Source organism: Trichoplusia ni, unplaced genomic scaffold, assembly GCF_003590095.1.
Source record: "Trichoplusia ni isolate ovarian cell line Hi5 unplaced genomic scaffold, tn1 tig00002278, whole genome shotgun sequence".
Lineage (NCBI taxonomy): Eukaryota > Metazoa > Arthropoda > Insecta > Lepidoptera > Noctuidae > Trichoplusia > Trichoplusia ni.
In genome coordinates, this window is record NW_020800246.1 from 1,402 (window position 1) to 19,472 (window position 18,071).

At 34.4% G+C, this 18,071-nt stretch overlaps 1 protein-coding gene across 1 annotated transcript; it reads left to right on the forward strand.

The window, feature by feature from the left end:
- The first annotated feature begins 1,528 nt into the window (after positions 1-1,528).
- Positions 1,529-17,421, forward strand: LOC113507513 (lysozyme-like). The gene is made up of 5 exons (XM_026890366.1): positions 1,529-1,693; positions 10,774-10,862; positions 15,569-15,629; positions 15,735-15,861; positions 16,953-17,421. Exons 1-5 carry the CDS (start codon positions 1,558-1,560, stop codon positions 17,077-17,079), a joined length of 540 nt encoding a protein of 179 aa, XP_026746167.1. The 5' UTR covers positions 1,529-1,557; the 3' UTR covers positions 17,080-17,421.
- Positions 17,422-18,071: the final 650 nt, after the last annotated feature.

Sequence of the window (18,071 nt, forward strand, 5' to 3'; positions counted from 1 at the left end):
TTCCCAACCTACTGCATATTCCGAATTCGTTTTCCACATTGCACAAACTAATTCAAATTCAGAGTGCTCTTTGCTTGGCTTCATTAATTGAAACCTTCGACTTTTTTTTTATAATGAACAAGATTATTCTAGGTAATAAAATACATATAGTATTATGCAAAGTCGCTTCTATAACTTAATAGTCCTTTTAAAACAGCATGGTCCAGGTACCTACTTCTCAATTTATAATTCCAATCATAATTATTGTAGAAAACCGGTCAACAACGACTCCGGGCAGCAAGGGTGATCAACAAAGACGAGAAAGAAAAAGGTATTTTAAAAACTGGTGTTTTAGAAAAACAAATTCATGAGAATACTAAACGATTCAGAACTTTATGTTTTATTGACAACAGAAGGACATAATTTGTGTTATTTTCAAATAGTTAGTTATCACAGTTCTTCAGATAGAGCCTGGGGACAGACGCCTTAATTTTAGTGTTCCATTTTCAGTCTTCATGTATGGAACCATACACAAGCAAACAACGTTACATACTTGGTAGCACCGTGGTATCACGGTCCGGTATAATAATAGAGCGAGCGCGATCTTTAACAAATCGAATCTGGTTTTCCCAAACGATGTTTTGCAATATGAGGAAACTTTTATCAACGATGTCAAGAGTAAACGTTTTTGATAGATAACAGTCCAGGTAAGTCCTAATTAAGTACGAGTATTACTCAACTAGCTGTTGCCCGCGACTTCGTCCCCGTGGGTAAAAGATATAAGTTATGATTTATACCTGCCCTGTTTTTTTCACATTTTCCATTGTATCTTCGCTCCTATTAGTCGCAGCGTGATGATTTATAGCCTAAAGCCTTCCTCGATGAATAGTCTATTCAACACTAAAAGAGTTTTTCAATTTGGACCAGTAGTTCCTGAGATTAGCGCGTTCAAACAAACAAACTCTTCAGCTTTATATATTAGTATGAGTATATAGAGTATAGATTAATGTTCTGTACAAAAAGGCTGAGGCTATTATAGGCTATTATACATTGTTATAATTGTCGAAATACATAATCTTTTTTTTTGTCTATCTGTAATTTACTTCACTCGATATGCCTTTAGTACGTCACCCTAAAAAAAACTTTCACCTGTCATAATGTCAAGTTCCATTAAGAATACCATTTTGTCTATTTTAGAAGTAAATTTATTGACGACTTACTACATTTTCGTTAAACATTTTACATAAGGTAAGTAGTTTCTTTCATTAATTTGTCTATCAACCCAAAAATTGCTTTGGCAAACACATATTAAAGAAAACACAAAAAACTTTTGAAAATAATATTTACACGCAACCTTGTCAATTATACACCACATTACATAAGCAACAAAAGCAAAAAAAAACAAAACAAAATAAGATTAAACAAAGCTATTAAGCAAATATTATTTATTCCTATTTAAACAGTACTATCTGCATTAAGCGAACCATTTCCTCAAATTAAACGAAATGTCAAAGGTGCGTAGACGCATACGTTTTACATAATTGTAAACAGACAGCTATCAGTGTCGCACCGGTCGCCATGGCGAGCACACGTGCATTGCAAATTATTTTAATATTAACTTTGTGTTTGGGACTTCAAGCCAAAGTGTTTACGAGATGTCAGCTGACCCGGGAACTGCTCAAAATTAATTTCTCGAGGACTTTTCTTAGTAACTGTAAGTTTTTAATTTAATTTCTGTTTATATTTTCTATTCTTTGATATATAATGAGGTTTTAAATGTAACAATGTTGTTCATTTGTTATTTCAAAGTATTTATAGTAACATGTCATTTATATTGAAACTTGGTGATTATTAGCAATCATTGCCAACACCTGTTTATTATAGTAATTTAGTAATACAGTTTTGGAAAGGGATACTTCGATTTATACTTTTTTTCTGCTATATTTTGGATGATTACTACATTTATATTTAAGACTAGCTGTTGCCCGCGACTTCGTCCCCGTGGGTAGAAAATATTAGTTATGATTTATACATGCCCTGTTTTTTTCACATTTTCCATTGTATCTTCGCTGCTATTAGTCGCAGCGTGATGGTTTATAGCCTAGAGCCTTCCTCAATGAATGTTCTATTCAACATAAAAAGATTTTTACAATTTGGATCAGGAGTTCCTGAGATTAGCGCGTTCAAACAAACAAACAAACACTTCAGCTTTATATATTAGTATAGAGAATAGATAAATCAGTACTTTTAAACTGTTCAGGGTTGCGTAAAACTGTATGTTTGAAAGTGTAAAGAATAAATAAAAAAAGGTATAAATTACATTTCATTGGCTTGGTTAAACTATTAATACAACCAAATCAAGGAAACACAACGCAAACTTTTTTTTCCTGAATGTCAAAAGTATTATTTAAAGGAGTATGGATTCCGTTACTTTTCACCTGTAGGTAGGTCCCTACGTTTGCCGCAACAGCCGTAATTACTCAAGCCTTATGAATAACAAGATCTTATCATGTCACTCAAAGTTATCTGATAAGGTACATCAAAATCTATCACAACAGGTGGTTTACTATCAATCATCTAATTGCAAGACACCTAACGCCATCTGTTAACGGAAAACTATAACAGTTGTACAAATGTGATGCCACTACTTGCAATTTAATTAATAATATTTATATTTCACATCTTTCATACAACGCCATCTAGTCTGAAACGAACTCAAAAAATCTTATAGTCTTAGAGTATTTATTTATTTTTAAACACATGCACATTTTAGATACACTTAGACACAGAACAAATGATCGTGGTCATCAAACAAACATTTGTCCTGGGTGGAAATCGAACCCGCGACTTCTGGCGTAGCAGTCAAAGCCACTAACCGCTAGACCAACGGACCAGTCTAAATTATAATTGTTTCTATATTATAAGTATTCTTTTAATATTTGATTTGCTCATACAACCTACATAATTATCCTAATTAGATTTTCTGCTTCATAATGTCAGTCCAAAGTTACAATTATTATCAGGACTATATTGTGACTATACATAGCATTTATCTTTTGAGAATTAATTCCTTAAGATGTTCTTAACGTTAAGACGAATTTTGGCAGCTGTTTAAATAATAATGCTTTTTTTTTCTTCAATAATGCTTTCTGACCCAAAAATTTGCTTTACCATTAATTATTCGTACCTACGCATCCACAAGCCCACAAACATTTTCCATACATTGAAAACTGATGAAATTCGGTCAAGCCGTTCCGGAGATATCGACTCATCGACCGGTCAGGATTCACACCAGCCTATACCTATTAAGTACAAAATTATGGCTACAAAAAAACCTTTTTTTTCCGGGTCGGTAGAGAAAAACAGTTGAAGTATCAAAAATAATTACGTACGTGTGTATATGTGTGTGTCGAATGACTCTTATGTACCTCTCGTGTTGCTATCCTATTGTCATTATACGATCGCCAGTCATGATTTTGTCAATGGGTTTTCCTTATATTCTTGTTTCGGTAGCATCAAATGACTCACTACACGTAGGTTATATCAATCTATTTTTTTAATTTAGAATCGTCTCGTGTTATTTCTGATTTTTTGTTTAACCTTGAACTTTGATTGGATTGAATTATGTAATCGTGTAGTTAGGTATTTGTGATTCTACCGATATAGTTTAAAGTAAAATGATTACGAGTGGTCACCGCTCTACGGCGTATCGTACGCTATCATGCTTCCACAATTGTAATTATCATAATCGGCCTAGTCTTTTCCCAACCATGTTGGGGTCGGCTTTCAGTCTACCGGATTCGGCTAAGTACCAGTGTTTTACAACGAGCGACTGCCTATCTGACCTCCTAAACCTATTTATCCCTTGGTTAGACTGTTGTCAAACTTTTCGAGATTCTGTCTACCTGTAACGACTGTCAAAGATATAAGAATTACAACCAGGACCTACAATTTAACATGCTTTCCGAAAAAGGCGGAACTCGTTATTTAAAAGATGGTCACTCATTTACGGACCAACCGCGTCAAGCGTAGGTTAACCGGTGATCGATACACTTATAATATGCGGTTCTAGCTTAGCCACGAGCTCCTCAAATACAATTATACGCTTTGGATAGGCAACCCCAAAAACCCTGTAACTAGTACAAACAACAGTAGATTGTCTTTCTAAATAAAATTAACATTATACATCCAATCTTAAAGTAAACAAATGCCACATCCTGTCGACAGATTGCGTTGTATAATATTAATTTGCTTATCACTCATCCGTGATACGCACTATCAATTTAAATTATCAGTTAAACTATTCCGAGAATATGTATCTCAGTAAATGTAATCTTATGTTAAAGTTCAATTGACTAATTGCACGGGAATTTTAGTTATAACTTTAGCACTTGTTTCTTTTGATATTATGTATTTATCAGAATATTTATATCTTTTTTAACGATGAGGGAATATTTAAATTCAAAACTTGAAGTAAAAACAGATGATGTGTAATCAATCGGTACATCTAATATATAAAATTCCCGTGTCACGATGTTAGTTACCGTACTCCTCCGAAACGGCTCAACCGATTTTTATGAAATTTTGTATATATGTTGGGTAGGTCTGAGAATAGAACAACATCTATTTTTCATACCGATAAGTGTTAAGGGTTGCTCACACTAAAAAAAAATATTTTATTTTTTGGGCGATTTTTTTTTTTATAATGTGGCATTAAAAATACATAAAACTAGAAAAAAAAATCGGCAAAACAACGTTTGCTGGGTCAGCTAGTATATATATAATATTGGAATCTCAGTTTGTATAATTGCAAAAACCGTTTTTTAATCCATGCTTATGAATATATATACGGTACATAATATATATACCAGGATAACATTTTTTCAGCCTGTCTGTCTGTTTTCTCAGGCTGTATCTGAAATTAAAGGACATATTTTGACGGGATAGCCGTTAGCTATTAAGGTACTAACTATGAGTTACTAAGGCTACTAACTACTACTAATTTTAGAAAAAAGACTCCGGTATGAAAATGCAAGTAATATTTTAAACACGATAGTAACGTATGGCTGGATGAACTTATTTGAACGAAGTTTATTAGACAGATAGTTTGTAATCTGATCTAAGACAACATTTTTTAGTCAGTACATCTGCACTTAAGAACCACTCCTTAACTAAGTACTGTTTCCTTACTACGGGCCATTCAAAAAATACAATAGCCATTATAAAAGCGAGAACGCACTACACTACATATAGCGGCATCTCGTTCTCTCCTCAAAAAGTACTTGAAGTGCTCGTAGTAACCGTCAGTGATACGACATTAAAACTGATGAGTCATTTCTCATTGTTATCGGGTCCAGACAATTGACCTTAGACTAACAATAATACATAGTAATTCATATATAGGTTTAACGTACAGTCAGCAAGAAAAATAAGTTTGTATAATTCGATTTGCAAAGTGCCAGAATAATTCAGTGTCATCATCTGCCTAGCCTTTTCCCAACTATGTTGGGGTCGGCTACCAGTCTAACAGGTTTCAGCTAAGTACCAGTGTTTTACAAGGAGCGTCTGCCTATCTGACCTCCTCAACCCAGTTACCTGGGCAACACGATACCCCTTGGTTAGACTGGTTGTCAGACTTTTCATGCTTCTGACTACCTGTAACGACTGTCAAAGATAGTGTATGATATAATATTCCAGACCTTTCATACAACGCCATCTAACTAAGCAGAGCTTGTCTATGTATTGTGTACCTTCTAGATAACTAATAAACATATTTGTATAATATTATTTTATTAAACACATGCTTAATCTATACATATAATAAAATTGTAGAAAAGTGAAAACTGTACATTGAATATTTTTAAAAAAGAATAATTGCAGGGTGGTCTACGAACGATTCCGATGCCGAAAATATGATTTTTAGAATTTTTGTCTGTTTGTCTGTTTGTCTGTATGTATGTCCGGAAAGATCTCGGAAAGTACTGGATAGATTTGATTCAAATTTTCAGAGAATATCAACAAGAGGTCCGGTCAACATACTTTTTACTTATTATCCCGCTTTTCGTTACAGGGGGTGAGCAGGAGCCGTTTATATCTATAAACAAATATCAAATTATCTCATAAACTACTGAATATATTTCGTTCAAATTTTGCATGAACCTTGTCGTACACATGATACAACAAATATACAAAAACCATAACGTTACTATGCAGGGGGCATGAGCAGTAAAGTTTTACATTTTTGGTCTCACCCGTAACATCGTGTAATACAATTACGAGGTGTATTTTCACCTCATTAAGTAGTAGGCAGCACGGTCATCAATATACACAAAAAAACATCACCCTTTTTATCTTAAGACTTTTGGCAGAGCAATAATAGGATTTTTCGAAAATAAATCATTTTCACAAAATTAGTCATTTTATTCTCTTTCAAGTCTGATATAGGCCTACCGCGACTATTTCACAAGTAAAATAAAAGAAACATAAACTAATACGTTTTTTTATGCAATTGTTACCGTAATCGACACATTCTTGAAAGAAAGGAACTTAAATAATTTTTATTTTTATTGATGCACTAAAATTACTCAAGTTCAAATGTATATGTATATGTTTTTAGCTCGGTAATGTTGGCGAAGCTACTTCAAGATCAAAACATTCGTAGTGACACTCAACCCAAAGTTGCATGTAGTTCACATTGATCTCATCTATAATTATGCAAAACAAAAAATTACTCAACGACACAGTTAATTATTACCTTGGTTCATCTGTAACAATTAGCAACAATTTTTTTTTCTTAAATTTGCAACTTTACATAGGCCAAAAGTATTTGGGATAAGAAAACTTGCATAAAAACTGCAAAATAGGTATGCAATGTGAAAGATCTATAAGACCAAAGCTATCAATGAATAGACATTATGTATCTATTGATAGAATAATGTCTACTGATACCTGGGATTTTTCAATATTTTAACGATTTGATCGATCTACATCTACCATTATAGAGACCGCACACGTAGTCCTTCCAAAAATTCCTTTAACAATTTATTGTACTCTCTTTTTTTTTTCTTCTTCAAAATTTTCTAAATTTTCTTCTTTCGTAGCCTGGTAAAAACAGGGGAAGGAACGAGAACGAGACTGAATGAGTTTCTGAGATCCCTAAGTCGACGAGGATTAGGAACATATTTTTGGAAATTTCCCCAATAAGGCTAATAATAGCGTGTAGCTATTAGCACTTACATCCGTCATACAATGTCTGGAAAATTCATTTTGACTGTCGGTATCGACAGCGTAACCTCATAACCAACCTCATGTAGTCTTATTTAAGTTCCATTTATGCAGTAGGGATGACGGTAGGTATTTTACTTCAATGATCGACAGGTATCGTAACGAATAAAATACGTAATTTTTCTTTGTAAATTGGTACAGTAAATAGAACTCATGCACATGAAGTCACTTTTATGTTCATATTTTGCTTTGTCGTAACATCATAAATTACACATATCCTATACTTTAGATTTTTGTCATTGTCAATTTTAAAAAAGGGGTGTCTGATATTTTTTTTATTATCACGCTATTTATTTATCAGCAATTTAAAGGCAAATCATGATCAAAACACCAGGGGCCAAGATAACACGTTAACCAACTTTTTATTTTGGAAATTTTCCAAATGTTTGTGAGGACGATCGGTTTTAATATTAAGGGGACAATCAAACACAACGTGTTTCAGGAAACCGTTTATCTGGGTGCAATTTTGCAAAATCTTATATCTTATGACACTATGTAAAATCCACAGTTACCGAACCCGACTCTCACTTCACCAGCTCCGTCCACAAAAATAATTTGATCTTCTTTATATCGTCAGAAAACATCGTGTGTGAAAATAACAACTGTCTGGCTATCACTGTTCCTGAGAAACAGCCAGGTGACAGACAGGCAAACGGACACCGGGGCCTCAGTAATATGGTTCTGGTTTACCTCTTTGGTTACAGTACAATAATAATTTTATGATACCTCATAATCACTGTCATAATCCGTCTAGCAATTTCAGGTGTAGGCCGGCCCAAGAACAGACGTGCTCGAAAATCATAACCCACGCAGACAAAGTCGCGGGCAACAGCTAGTTTTCTAATATATAAAATTCCCGTGTCACGATGTTAGTTACCGTACTCCTCCGAAACGGTTAGACCTATTTTTATGAAATTTTGTATACTTATTGGATAGGTCTGAGAATGGAACAACATCTATTTTTCACACCCCTCAGAGATAAGGGTTGCTCACACTTAAAAAATATATTTTATTTTTAAACGTTTTTTTTTATAACGTGGCACTAAAAATACTTACAACTAGAAATAATTTATTAGGCAAAAAAACGTTTGCTGGGTCAGCTAGTAATACATATAAATACGATAAAAACAAAACAAATGATCATACTAATCACACAAAAAAAAACCTGGGTGAGAATCGAACCCACGGCCTCCGGTATAGCAGTCAAGGCCACTAACCACCAGACCAACAAACAGTCCAGTGAAAATGACTACAATGCAATGGTATTAAGAATGTTTATCGATAATATTTAAGCGCCTTACGAAGTGATGTTTAGCAAATTTTAATAAACTTGGTGCCAGGTGTAATTTGTTACCTAAAAGTACAAACGCAAATCATTGAATTTGACAATTTTGAAAATCTAATTTCGTTTGTTGACTTTTGTCGCTGATCGTACATTTCAAAATTAGTATTCATACAGTCAAACAGAATATTAATACTAGTTTACTGATACCTACGTGTTAAAATGTAAGGGCATTTACTTTTAATTTTTTCGAATGACTAGCTAAGATTCGCAGTTTTGCCAACGTACTGGCTGCTCCTATTAGTCTTAGACATTGGCCTAGCCTTTTCCCAACTATGTTTCGGTCGGCTACCAGTCTAACCGGTTTCAGCTCAGTACCAGTGTTTTACAAGGAGCGACTGCCTATCTGACCTCCTCAACCCAGTTACCTGGGCAACACGATACCCCTTGGTTAGACTGGTGGTCTGACTTTTCAAGCTTCTGGCTACTTGTAACGAATGTCAAAGATGTAGGAATAACAGCCGGAACCCACAATTTTAACGTGCCTTCCGAAACACGGAGGAACTCGTAATGAAAAAGTCCCATCTACGGACCAACCGCGTCAAGCATAGCTTAACCTGTGATCGTTTCACTTATGCGGTTATAGCTTAGATACGAGCTCCTCCTATTAATCTTAGTGCGATGTTATATTTATTTTTGCCTTCCTCGATACATGGGCTATAGAATACGAAATAATTGTTTAATCTCGATTCAGTAATTTGACTACTACTGATTCGAAGTAACGCAATTCTTTCCCTATGATGTGTCACGATGCCATGAGCATATTCAAATTTTTGGCCACTGGCCTTCGGTAGCTAAGTTGGTAAATGACTGGCGCAGATATCCCGACGTCGCAGGTTCAACCTTCGACGGTCGTCGACGGTCCGCCGTCTGTGAGTCCTGTCAGAGGATTGAATATATTTATTTCATTTATATATATATATAGTATACAATTTCAAATATTATCCGATTTGTAGCGCTTTCTGATTATCTAAAATAACTTATTGAAGTATTATGATTGCAAGTCATACTGATTCTGTGCTTGTGTAATGAGTAACATGTTATTACAAAAGCACTATCTGTCACAACGATTTATCTCATATACCGTCTTTTTCTATTTTGACTTATTTCTGTTGCCACTATAACAAAAAAATAACAGGTAATGCAATTTTTGGTACGGTAATCCATTTGATGGGTGACCAATTTTAATTGCAAAATGTATTTTAAGCCTATTTGTAGATAACACTCAGAACTGTGAAGCCGTCTCGCACTTGACCGGTGTTTTCGGTCCGATTTTTTCTTACGTTTTTTAACTTTTAGACTAAAAGTGTAAATTTATGGCATGAATAAGCCTTTAACCGAAATGTTTGGCGAGGATTTTTATTCATAAAAACAAATTGTAATTTTAAAATTGTACTTTCGTTAATAAAATACTCTTTTTATCTAACATCAAGCTAGTTCATTGCAAAAACATTTATATTTGTATTTCAAATGGTTATCTCACGTTGCGTGTTTGCTATTTAGCACAAGATTGCACTGAACAATAGTCAATAACACGATTTGTAAGTAGATAGGATTCATTGTAAGTAAATCTTGTAAAGATATTAAACAATACAAAATAATAAATTATCAGTCAATTGAGTACCTGACTCACTATATTAAGGATTCTAAAAGAATTAATCAACCGTCATATTGATACTTCTACTATTGGTTGCTTGACACGATTTTTAAGCAACTTCAAAAAAAGGAAGTTCTCAGTTTGATTGTTTGTTTGTATGTATGTTTGTCCGCGATTATCTCGCGTTTGACTGAAGCAATTTGAATGCAGTTTTTAACTTTATTATTTGATGTTCTAGCGGCAAAAATTAATACATAATCTGTGTAAATGTTAACATTCTGGCTGACATGGTTCATGAGATATAGCCAGATAGATAGAAGGACAGACTGCAAAGCTTTGTAATAAGTGTCCGTTTTTACCCTTTGTCAACGAAATCTTAAAAACTAATATAATTTACTCTCACGCCATCTGGACTACAGTGCGGGCAACGTAACTTCACACGTCGGGAAAGAACTGCAAAATAGCGCTGTCTCTGTTTTACACAACTAGCTTATATACTTTGATCTCATGTAGCAAACTTTTGTCTCTTTTCCAAAGTGCCTTATAACATCGTATAACATTTGTTTTTCAGGGGTATGCTTGATTGAACAGGAGAGTGACAGAAATACTTCTGCCTTAGTCGTGAAAACGTCGAGAAGAAAATACTATGGACTGTTTCAGGTAAGACAGATCATGTTATGTGTCGCTGACAAGTTGATTGTAGAGCCTCAAATATTATTTTAAAATGACGCCGTGACCCCGCCGCGCCGTGTCAGCTCGTGATTAGGACTCCGGTTGGTTCTGAAACAAGTCGGGCAATCCCTTTAAATACGCGTGACAAACCGTTGCATCATTTAATAATTCTCACGATAGTTAGAAAAGATGAAAGCTATCCAGAGGAACTCGCGCGTATTTATCGGGATCGCCCGACTAGTTTCAGCGCTACCTCATTGCCCATCACTATACTATACAATGCAGTATGTCAAGGTTAATTTACTACTAGTTCATCATTATTTTCATACCTGATTGTTCGTTGTTATATAAGTTATAGCTTGCTGACAGAAAGCGGAACCCCTGTAATAGGATTTCGCTTTTGCCCTTTGGATCCTGAACATAAAAATCAAAATAATATTAGTTCCTGGATCATTTTTGAACAAAATTAAATTATATGATATCATTGATATCTAATAATCTTAGTATAATATTGTAACGTTATTAATATCGGGATTATTATATGCCGGTATATTCACTAACCACTATATAATTTTAAATGTATGGTCGATTAGATAAAGTACGCTAATTACATAATGCCATTGTTAATATTAACACAATTAAATGGGAATTACCAATTTATACACGGAATACAATTTTGATTGGATTTTAATGCAGTTTTAACTATCGCGCATTTGTTTCTATATTATTGTATTTAATGTTGCATACTAACGTAAGCAGAATCAATAATATAATATCCCACAACTTATTCTAGTCTAGATTTGAAAATCCTATTGTTTATTTAAAGCTGTAAAAAAAAAACAAAGGAGAAAACCAAACTCCATAGAATCTTGGGCCTGGCGTTACAGAGCTGGAATTTTGCCATAAATTAGAGAACTTAGGAAGATTTCACGTCCCCAATTTTCACGTCTCTCAGCAATGGCCAAGTTGGTAAAATCAGACAATGTTTACACTGATTGTTAGTCTCAGCGAAACCTCCTTATTATAGTGAAACCTCCTTAATTCTTCAAGATCCTTACTGAAACCTCCTTCTTCAAAAACTGTGACTGGACTATCGGTGCGCTTTAAGACGGAGCGTGCTTAGTAACCTAGCAACGCTCTCTCTCTCACACTCTCTGCTGTCAGCAGGCATCGCAGCCATATTTTTGTTTCGAGCTGTGCGCTCGCAACCTAATATGATGAGGTTTAGGTACCTACTTACATAAAAAGTGGTGAATTCAGATTAATATTCTTGAAAACCTCAGCAGAAAACTATGTTTGCTAGATAGGGCCTACTTACATCAATAATGACATATTTAAGCATTGTGTTTACTACCAGGGAATTTGATGCTATCTGAAATTACAGTAAACTGCGATTGCGACAATAGGTTTATTAAAATAAAAAAACCGTATTATTGAGATCATTCTTTATTAACCACCTTCGTTAGGATTATCATAATATAATAATACACTATCTAGGAATTGTGCAGGAGGATAATTGGTCCATGGTGTGGGCACAGCACCCAACCAATATTCGCCTTTCTATTGTGTTGCAACGGTCTGTTGCTATTCCTCCATTAATGCACTCATGATACCGTATCCACCAATTGTCAGAAGAGCAATATTCAGATCCGGTTGTCCAGCAAAGGTCAGCAGGAATGCAGGCATCCAATATGCAAGCGAGGGTCAGTCAGAAGGCAATCAGTTTCGGAGTCCAGTATTCGAGCAGAGGTTTAATATTGTAATGAATCTCGAGTATTTGAAAAACACATTCACATGCGCGAAGATACGAAGAGCGAATGACACGGAAAAACGATGTCAATTGTCAGACGTTGACATTGGCATTTGCCATTTACTAGTGCAATCCATGTGAAATAAAAGAATCGATTCGTTGAAATCGATTTTTTCAATTATTTATTTCCTTTAATGATTTTTTAATCGTGCTTACATAAAAATATTATTATACACCAGATTTTTTTTTATTTTACAATGATTTGAATTTAAAAAAGCAATTACAATAAAATAAAGGCTAATGCAGGTTTATATTTTGCCCAAAGAACGTGACCATGCAACCAGCCTTCTGGGCATGTTTCCCGACTTTGGCATGGATGAAGATGTATTTTTTGACGTTTTGTAAATAATGTATATTTTTCATTTTATATTGATATAGTTTTAAAAATGTAATATCCGCTAAATCGATTATATTCTAGGTACACTCTATTGTTTTATGCTAGTGTTTCCAAATGAAGTTATGTACAATAAAATAAATACTTTACAAAGGTTGTTTTAAATAGAAAAATAAAAATGTACTTTTTTTTAGACTTGGCCATTGTAATTGTTGCTAAGATTTAAATGGGTTAACTAAGAAAAATAGTAGAATTTTTTGGTACATATTTCATTCGTGTAACGGCTAGGCCCAGAATCGGGTTTCTCCTTTGCCGCAAAATTTGATTCAAGCAAGGGAATCAAAACCGATTTAGGAAATGAAATGAAATGAAATGAAATGAAATGAAATGAAATTATTTATTCTGCAAATAGGATATTTTTTATCACTTTTACATGTCTTTTTTGAGAACGATGGAGCCGACATTTCCTAGCTGACTACCCTAAGAAGAAATGTCGAAACAAACTCAGGGGTCGCAGTCTCTTTTAAAGTCCAGACAATTTTCAAATTCGAGTGTATAAACTAATGCAGAGTATTTCAATAAATTGATAATATACCTGCATAAGGTTTATACTTACAAAAAAAAAAATATAAAAAGATTTAAAAAATAAAAACGCAAATGAGTTGCATGTTATTAAATCAAATAATAATTAATATTAACAAAAATAAATTCATGCAAAAGCACAAAAAATGTCACATAATATATGTATAAGATTATATGCAAAAGCACAAAACATGTCAATAATTATGTACACAAATAATGATAGCTGTATAAGCGAGCAGTTCAATCCCAAGCATTTTTATCATTTAAATAATCTGATATTTTGTAATATCCTTTTCCGGATAGTTTTAATTTAATAAAAGTTTTAAATTTCTTAGACGGTAGCTTACGAACATGAATGGGAAGCTTGTTGTAGAAACGTATACATTGACCCATGAACGAGTTGCTTACTCTATGGAGACGAGTAGCATGTACGGCTAAATTATGTTTGTTCCTTGTATTGATTGAGTGGACATCGGACAATTTTACAAAGTTTGATTCGTTTTTATGAACAAACATTAAATTCTCAAATATGTACTGTGAAGTTACAGTCAGAATGTTTATCTCTTTGAATTTCTCTCGGAGAGAAACTCTTGGGCCCTAATTATAAATAGCGCGGACGGCCCTTTTCTGAAGCACAAAGATGGAATGAATATCTGCACAGCCTCCCCAGAGGAGAATCCCGTACGACATAAGGCTATGAAAATAACTGAAATAAACTATTCTGGCTGTATCTACATCAGTTATCAGTCTAATTTTTTTTACAGCATAGGCGGCTGAACTGAGCCTGCCGGATAACTTGTTTATGTGAGGGCCCCACTGTAATTTGGCATCAACAGTTATGCCAAGAAAGACAGTGGACTCGACAGGGTCCAACTCTAGCCCATTCAGTTGTACGTTGGTTCTTAATTGCCTTACATTCGGCATTGAAAATTTAATTAATTTAGTCTTACTGGGATTTAAAAGAAGATTATTTATATTGAACCAATGGACAACCTTTGCAAGGGCAACATTAATTTCCTGAAAGTTTTGAAGCTGACGCTTAATTTTGAAAACAAGAGATGTGTCGTCAGCAAATAATAAAATCTTGTGATTATCCCTTACATGATAGGGTAAATCGTTAATATAGATTAGAAAAAGAAAAGGGCCTAGTATTGAACCCTGCGGAACGCCCATAGTTACAAGAGCTCCTTCAGATTTTTTGCCATTTACATCCACTCTTTGAACTCGATTTTCTAAATAAGAGCTTAGTAGGCTAAGAGACTTATTTCTAATGCCATAGTGATGCAGTTTTCTGATTAATGTATCGTGACAAACACAATCAAAGGCTTTGGACAAGTCACAGAATATACCTAACGCATCCTGTGAATTCTCCCAAGCCTCATACACACTTTTGAGTAACTCCACACCCGCATCAGTAGTGGACCGACCCTTGGTAAATCCAAATTGTTTGGAATGAAAAAGATTGTGTCTATTGAAATGTCTTAACATTTGGTTCAAAATTAGTTTCTCAAAAATTTTGCTCAAAGTGGGCAAAATTGAGATTGGTCTAAAATTAGTTGGATCGGTGGTACTTCCTGATTTGAATAATGGAATCACTTTACTTAACTTCATTAGATCTGGAAACACACCGGAGGCGACACAAGAATTGAACACTATTGCTAGGAATGGGGCAATCGATTTAATTATTGAGGATATAATATATACAGAGAGTCCCCACAGGTCAGCAGTTTTCTTAACTTCAATATCCTAAAGGAACCTTCAGGTACCTACTTCATAGTTCTTTGTACTTCCAGTGAATTAAGAACCTTGAAATTTGGTACACAGCACAGATGGTGGAAGCTTTTTTAACCTATTTGGATGGAATCCATTCTGTCACGAGTCTAATTCAAACTTGACATGTTTTACTTCATAAGTAACACAAGATCGTCTAGTCATAAAAAATGAATAAATCTTTAATCTTATTTTCAGATTGGAAGTGAGTGGTGCAAAGAGGGAAAGAAGGGCGGCAAGTGTGACATCACATGCGAATGTAAGTAACTCTTAAACTGTATTCAGTAGTTTTTTTTTGTTGACAATATACCCCAAAATGTTGGTAATTGGGAACTAGCTATAATAACTGTTTCAATGATTACAGCCTTACTAGACGAAGATATCAAGGATGACAGTGTATGCGCCAACAAAGTCTTCGAACAAGAAGGGTTTAAGTACTGGTCGAAGTGGGAGGCGCGGTGTAAGGGACACTCGCTACCTGATATAGAAAAGTAAGTGTCTTACAGATAATAGGTATGTGATTTACAAGCAAATCCGTAATAAGATTATTCTGAGTGCAAACTGTCGTTGGACCTAACTCGATCAAAACCAACTAACAGAGGAAGAACAATTAATAGTAAAAACTACTCCTTTCTACGTGATCAACAATGAATGAAGACTCCGCTATACCCAAAGGTTATTTTTTTAAGTGCCATAGTGTAGGATCAGGACTTCATATCATTCAATAACAATAGGTCTACTTGCTTCACTATTGACGTAAGCACATCATAAACGTGGTCATTTTTGTATAAAATCACACACCTAAACGTGTCAGGCATTACATTGACTTCATTAATGTACCGCTTTGATACACAGCGAAAAACCCAAAGAGTATTTGATCTTATCTTCTCGAGGAAAATAACATTGTTTATTGTATGGTAAAATGTTTACTATGAGCGTTTGAGGTAAAAACAATGATAGGATACAATGATGTAAGGGGGTTCAAAGATGGAAGGGACGTCATACCGATGCCGTGGTCCAGGGGTTCTGGACCACGACTGGGTAATTTTTGGATTTTATTTCATTGAATTAGAGTTTTTCATCGGTCTGTAGAATTTCTTTTGAATGAAAGTTTGATGGTAACAAAAACATAGTAAGTAGATTTTAATTCACGTTTCTTAGAGATATCTGTTTCGGAAGAGGTTATAAACATTCGATTTCCTTAACTTTTGGCCCTGATCCTTACTTACAGTGATGCTTTTTCTTGTCATATAGCTGTAAAAGGTATGTTTCTAAAACAATTTTGATCTACTATTGCAATCGTGATGAGCAGCTATCAGGGTATAGGACACATCGGACCATCGGATTGATAGTCGTTTTAATTTTAAATGACATATCCAGGTTATATGTATATTATTTGAACACAGACTATACTATTTGAAGGAGCACATCTGTTCACTGTTATCACTTGCTAGAGAATATCTGTCGAGAGTGTGATAACGTAAATATGTTTAAATATAAGCTAAAGAAACATGAAAGTACACCGGTGTTACCTAGTTACACACTTCAAAGGCTTAAGTTAATACCATACTTTTAATTCCAGGTGTCCAGACTGGGTGCATCCGCCACCGATCAGGAGCTCTCCTCCCCGCGACAAAAGAACAGCGAGGGGCAAGAGAAATATCCGAAGGTTCTCCAGAAGATCAATAATGTTGAACCCGTTAATTTAGACTGTGACTAGGATAAGAATCTGTTGTTGTGTCCTTCACACATGAAGTTGATTATGTTTAATTTGATCGTCACTTGTTTTCCTATTGTTTATTTAAAAATATTTAAAGATTTTTTTCGAGAAGAACAAAAGAATAATTGGCTGTTAATCTGTGGAGTTTATATATAGTTTAGAAACTTCTTACAGAATAATTATGTGGTTCTCAAATTTTGTGATTATTTTATGAACACGTGTAGCTGGTCTACATTTAATATTTTTCTGTGAAAAATCAAGAGTTGTGTTGCAGTTCATTACTTTGCATTTAAGTGTATTGTTGTCTTTTAATAAATTGTTTTGAACTTGATTTTGAAGAAGTTACTACAAAATGTTGTTTAAAGTAAGAGGCAATTTGCTGAAGCAATAAAGTCTGAACTAATGAATTAATTTAGATTTAATTAATTTATAATTCCCCAGCTGTAAAATAACTCTTATCTTATTTTATGTATGAGATACAATGTGGGTCTAAATGCCGTCTTACTTTAAACTTGATTTTGTGGTAGCTTTTTTTTTTACAAAACGAACACTTTTCGACTCCCAACTGATGCGAGGAATGTACAAGGTATCGCAACTGTCTTACTCCAAGAGTCGGTAAGAAAGCAGGTGAAGTAAGTGATTTACTCGCGTCGCGGGAATGTCTTTATTAAAGTCGTAAACTTGGTCACCTTCGTAACGGAACACTGTTCAATTTTGGTTTGGACCTAGGAGTTTTTGCAAAACTATCAGACGGTAGTTTTGATTTTTTCCTTAAAAAGGCAGATGTGACGAACGGTTTACTAGAAACTGACATGACTCAACGATGCCTATGGAATAGTTTTTCATTTGAAACCGTTGATAAAACAACTCCCAGAAATCAAAGCGCATAGTTATTATCCGCAGCGACTAAAATATTGGGAATGAAGTGTTAGACAGGCGTAACGTTAGGTGGTTGATAACTCATTAAAAAGATATGATATT

Coding starts and splice junctions, on each gene's coding strand:
- LOC113507513 (XM_026890366.1), top strand. CDS start 1,558: ATGGCGAGCACACGTGCATTGCAAATTATTTTAATATTAACTTTGTGT. Junction 10,863..15,568: donor AATACTATGGACTGTTTCAG/GTAAGACAGATC, acceptor TCTTATTTTCAG/ATTGGAAGTGAGTGGTGCAA. Junction 15,862..16,952: donor TCGCTACCTGATATAGAAAA/GTAAGTGTCTTA, acceptor TTTTAATTCCAG/GTGTCCAGACTGGGTGCATC.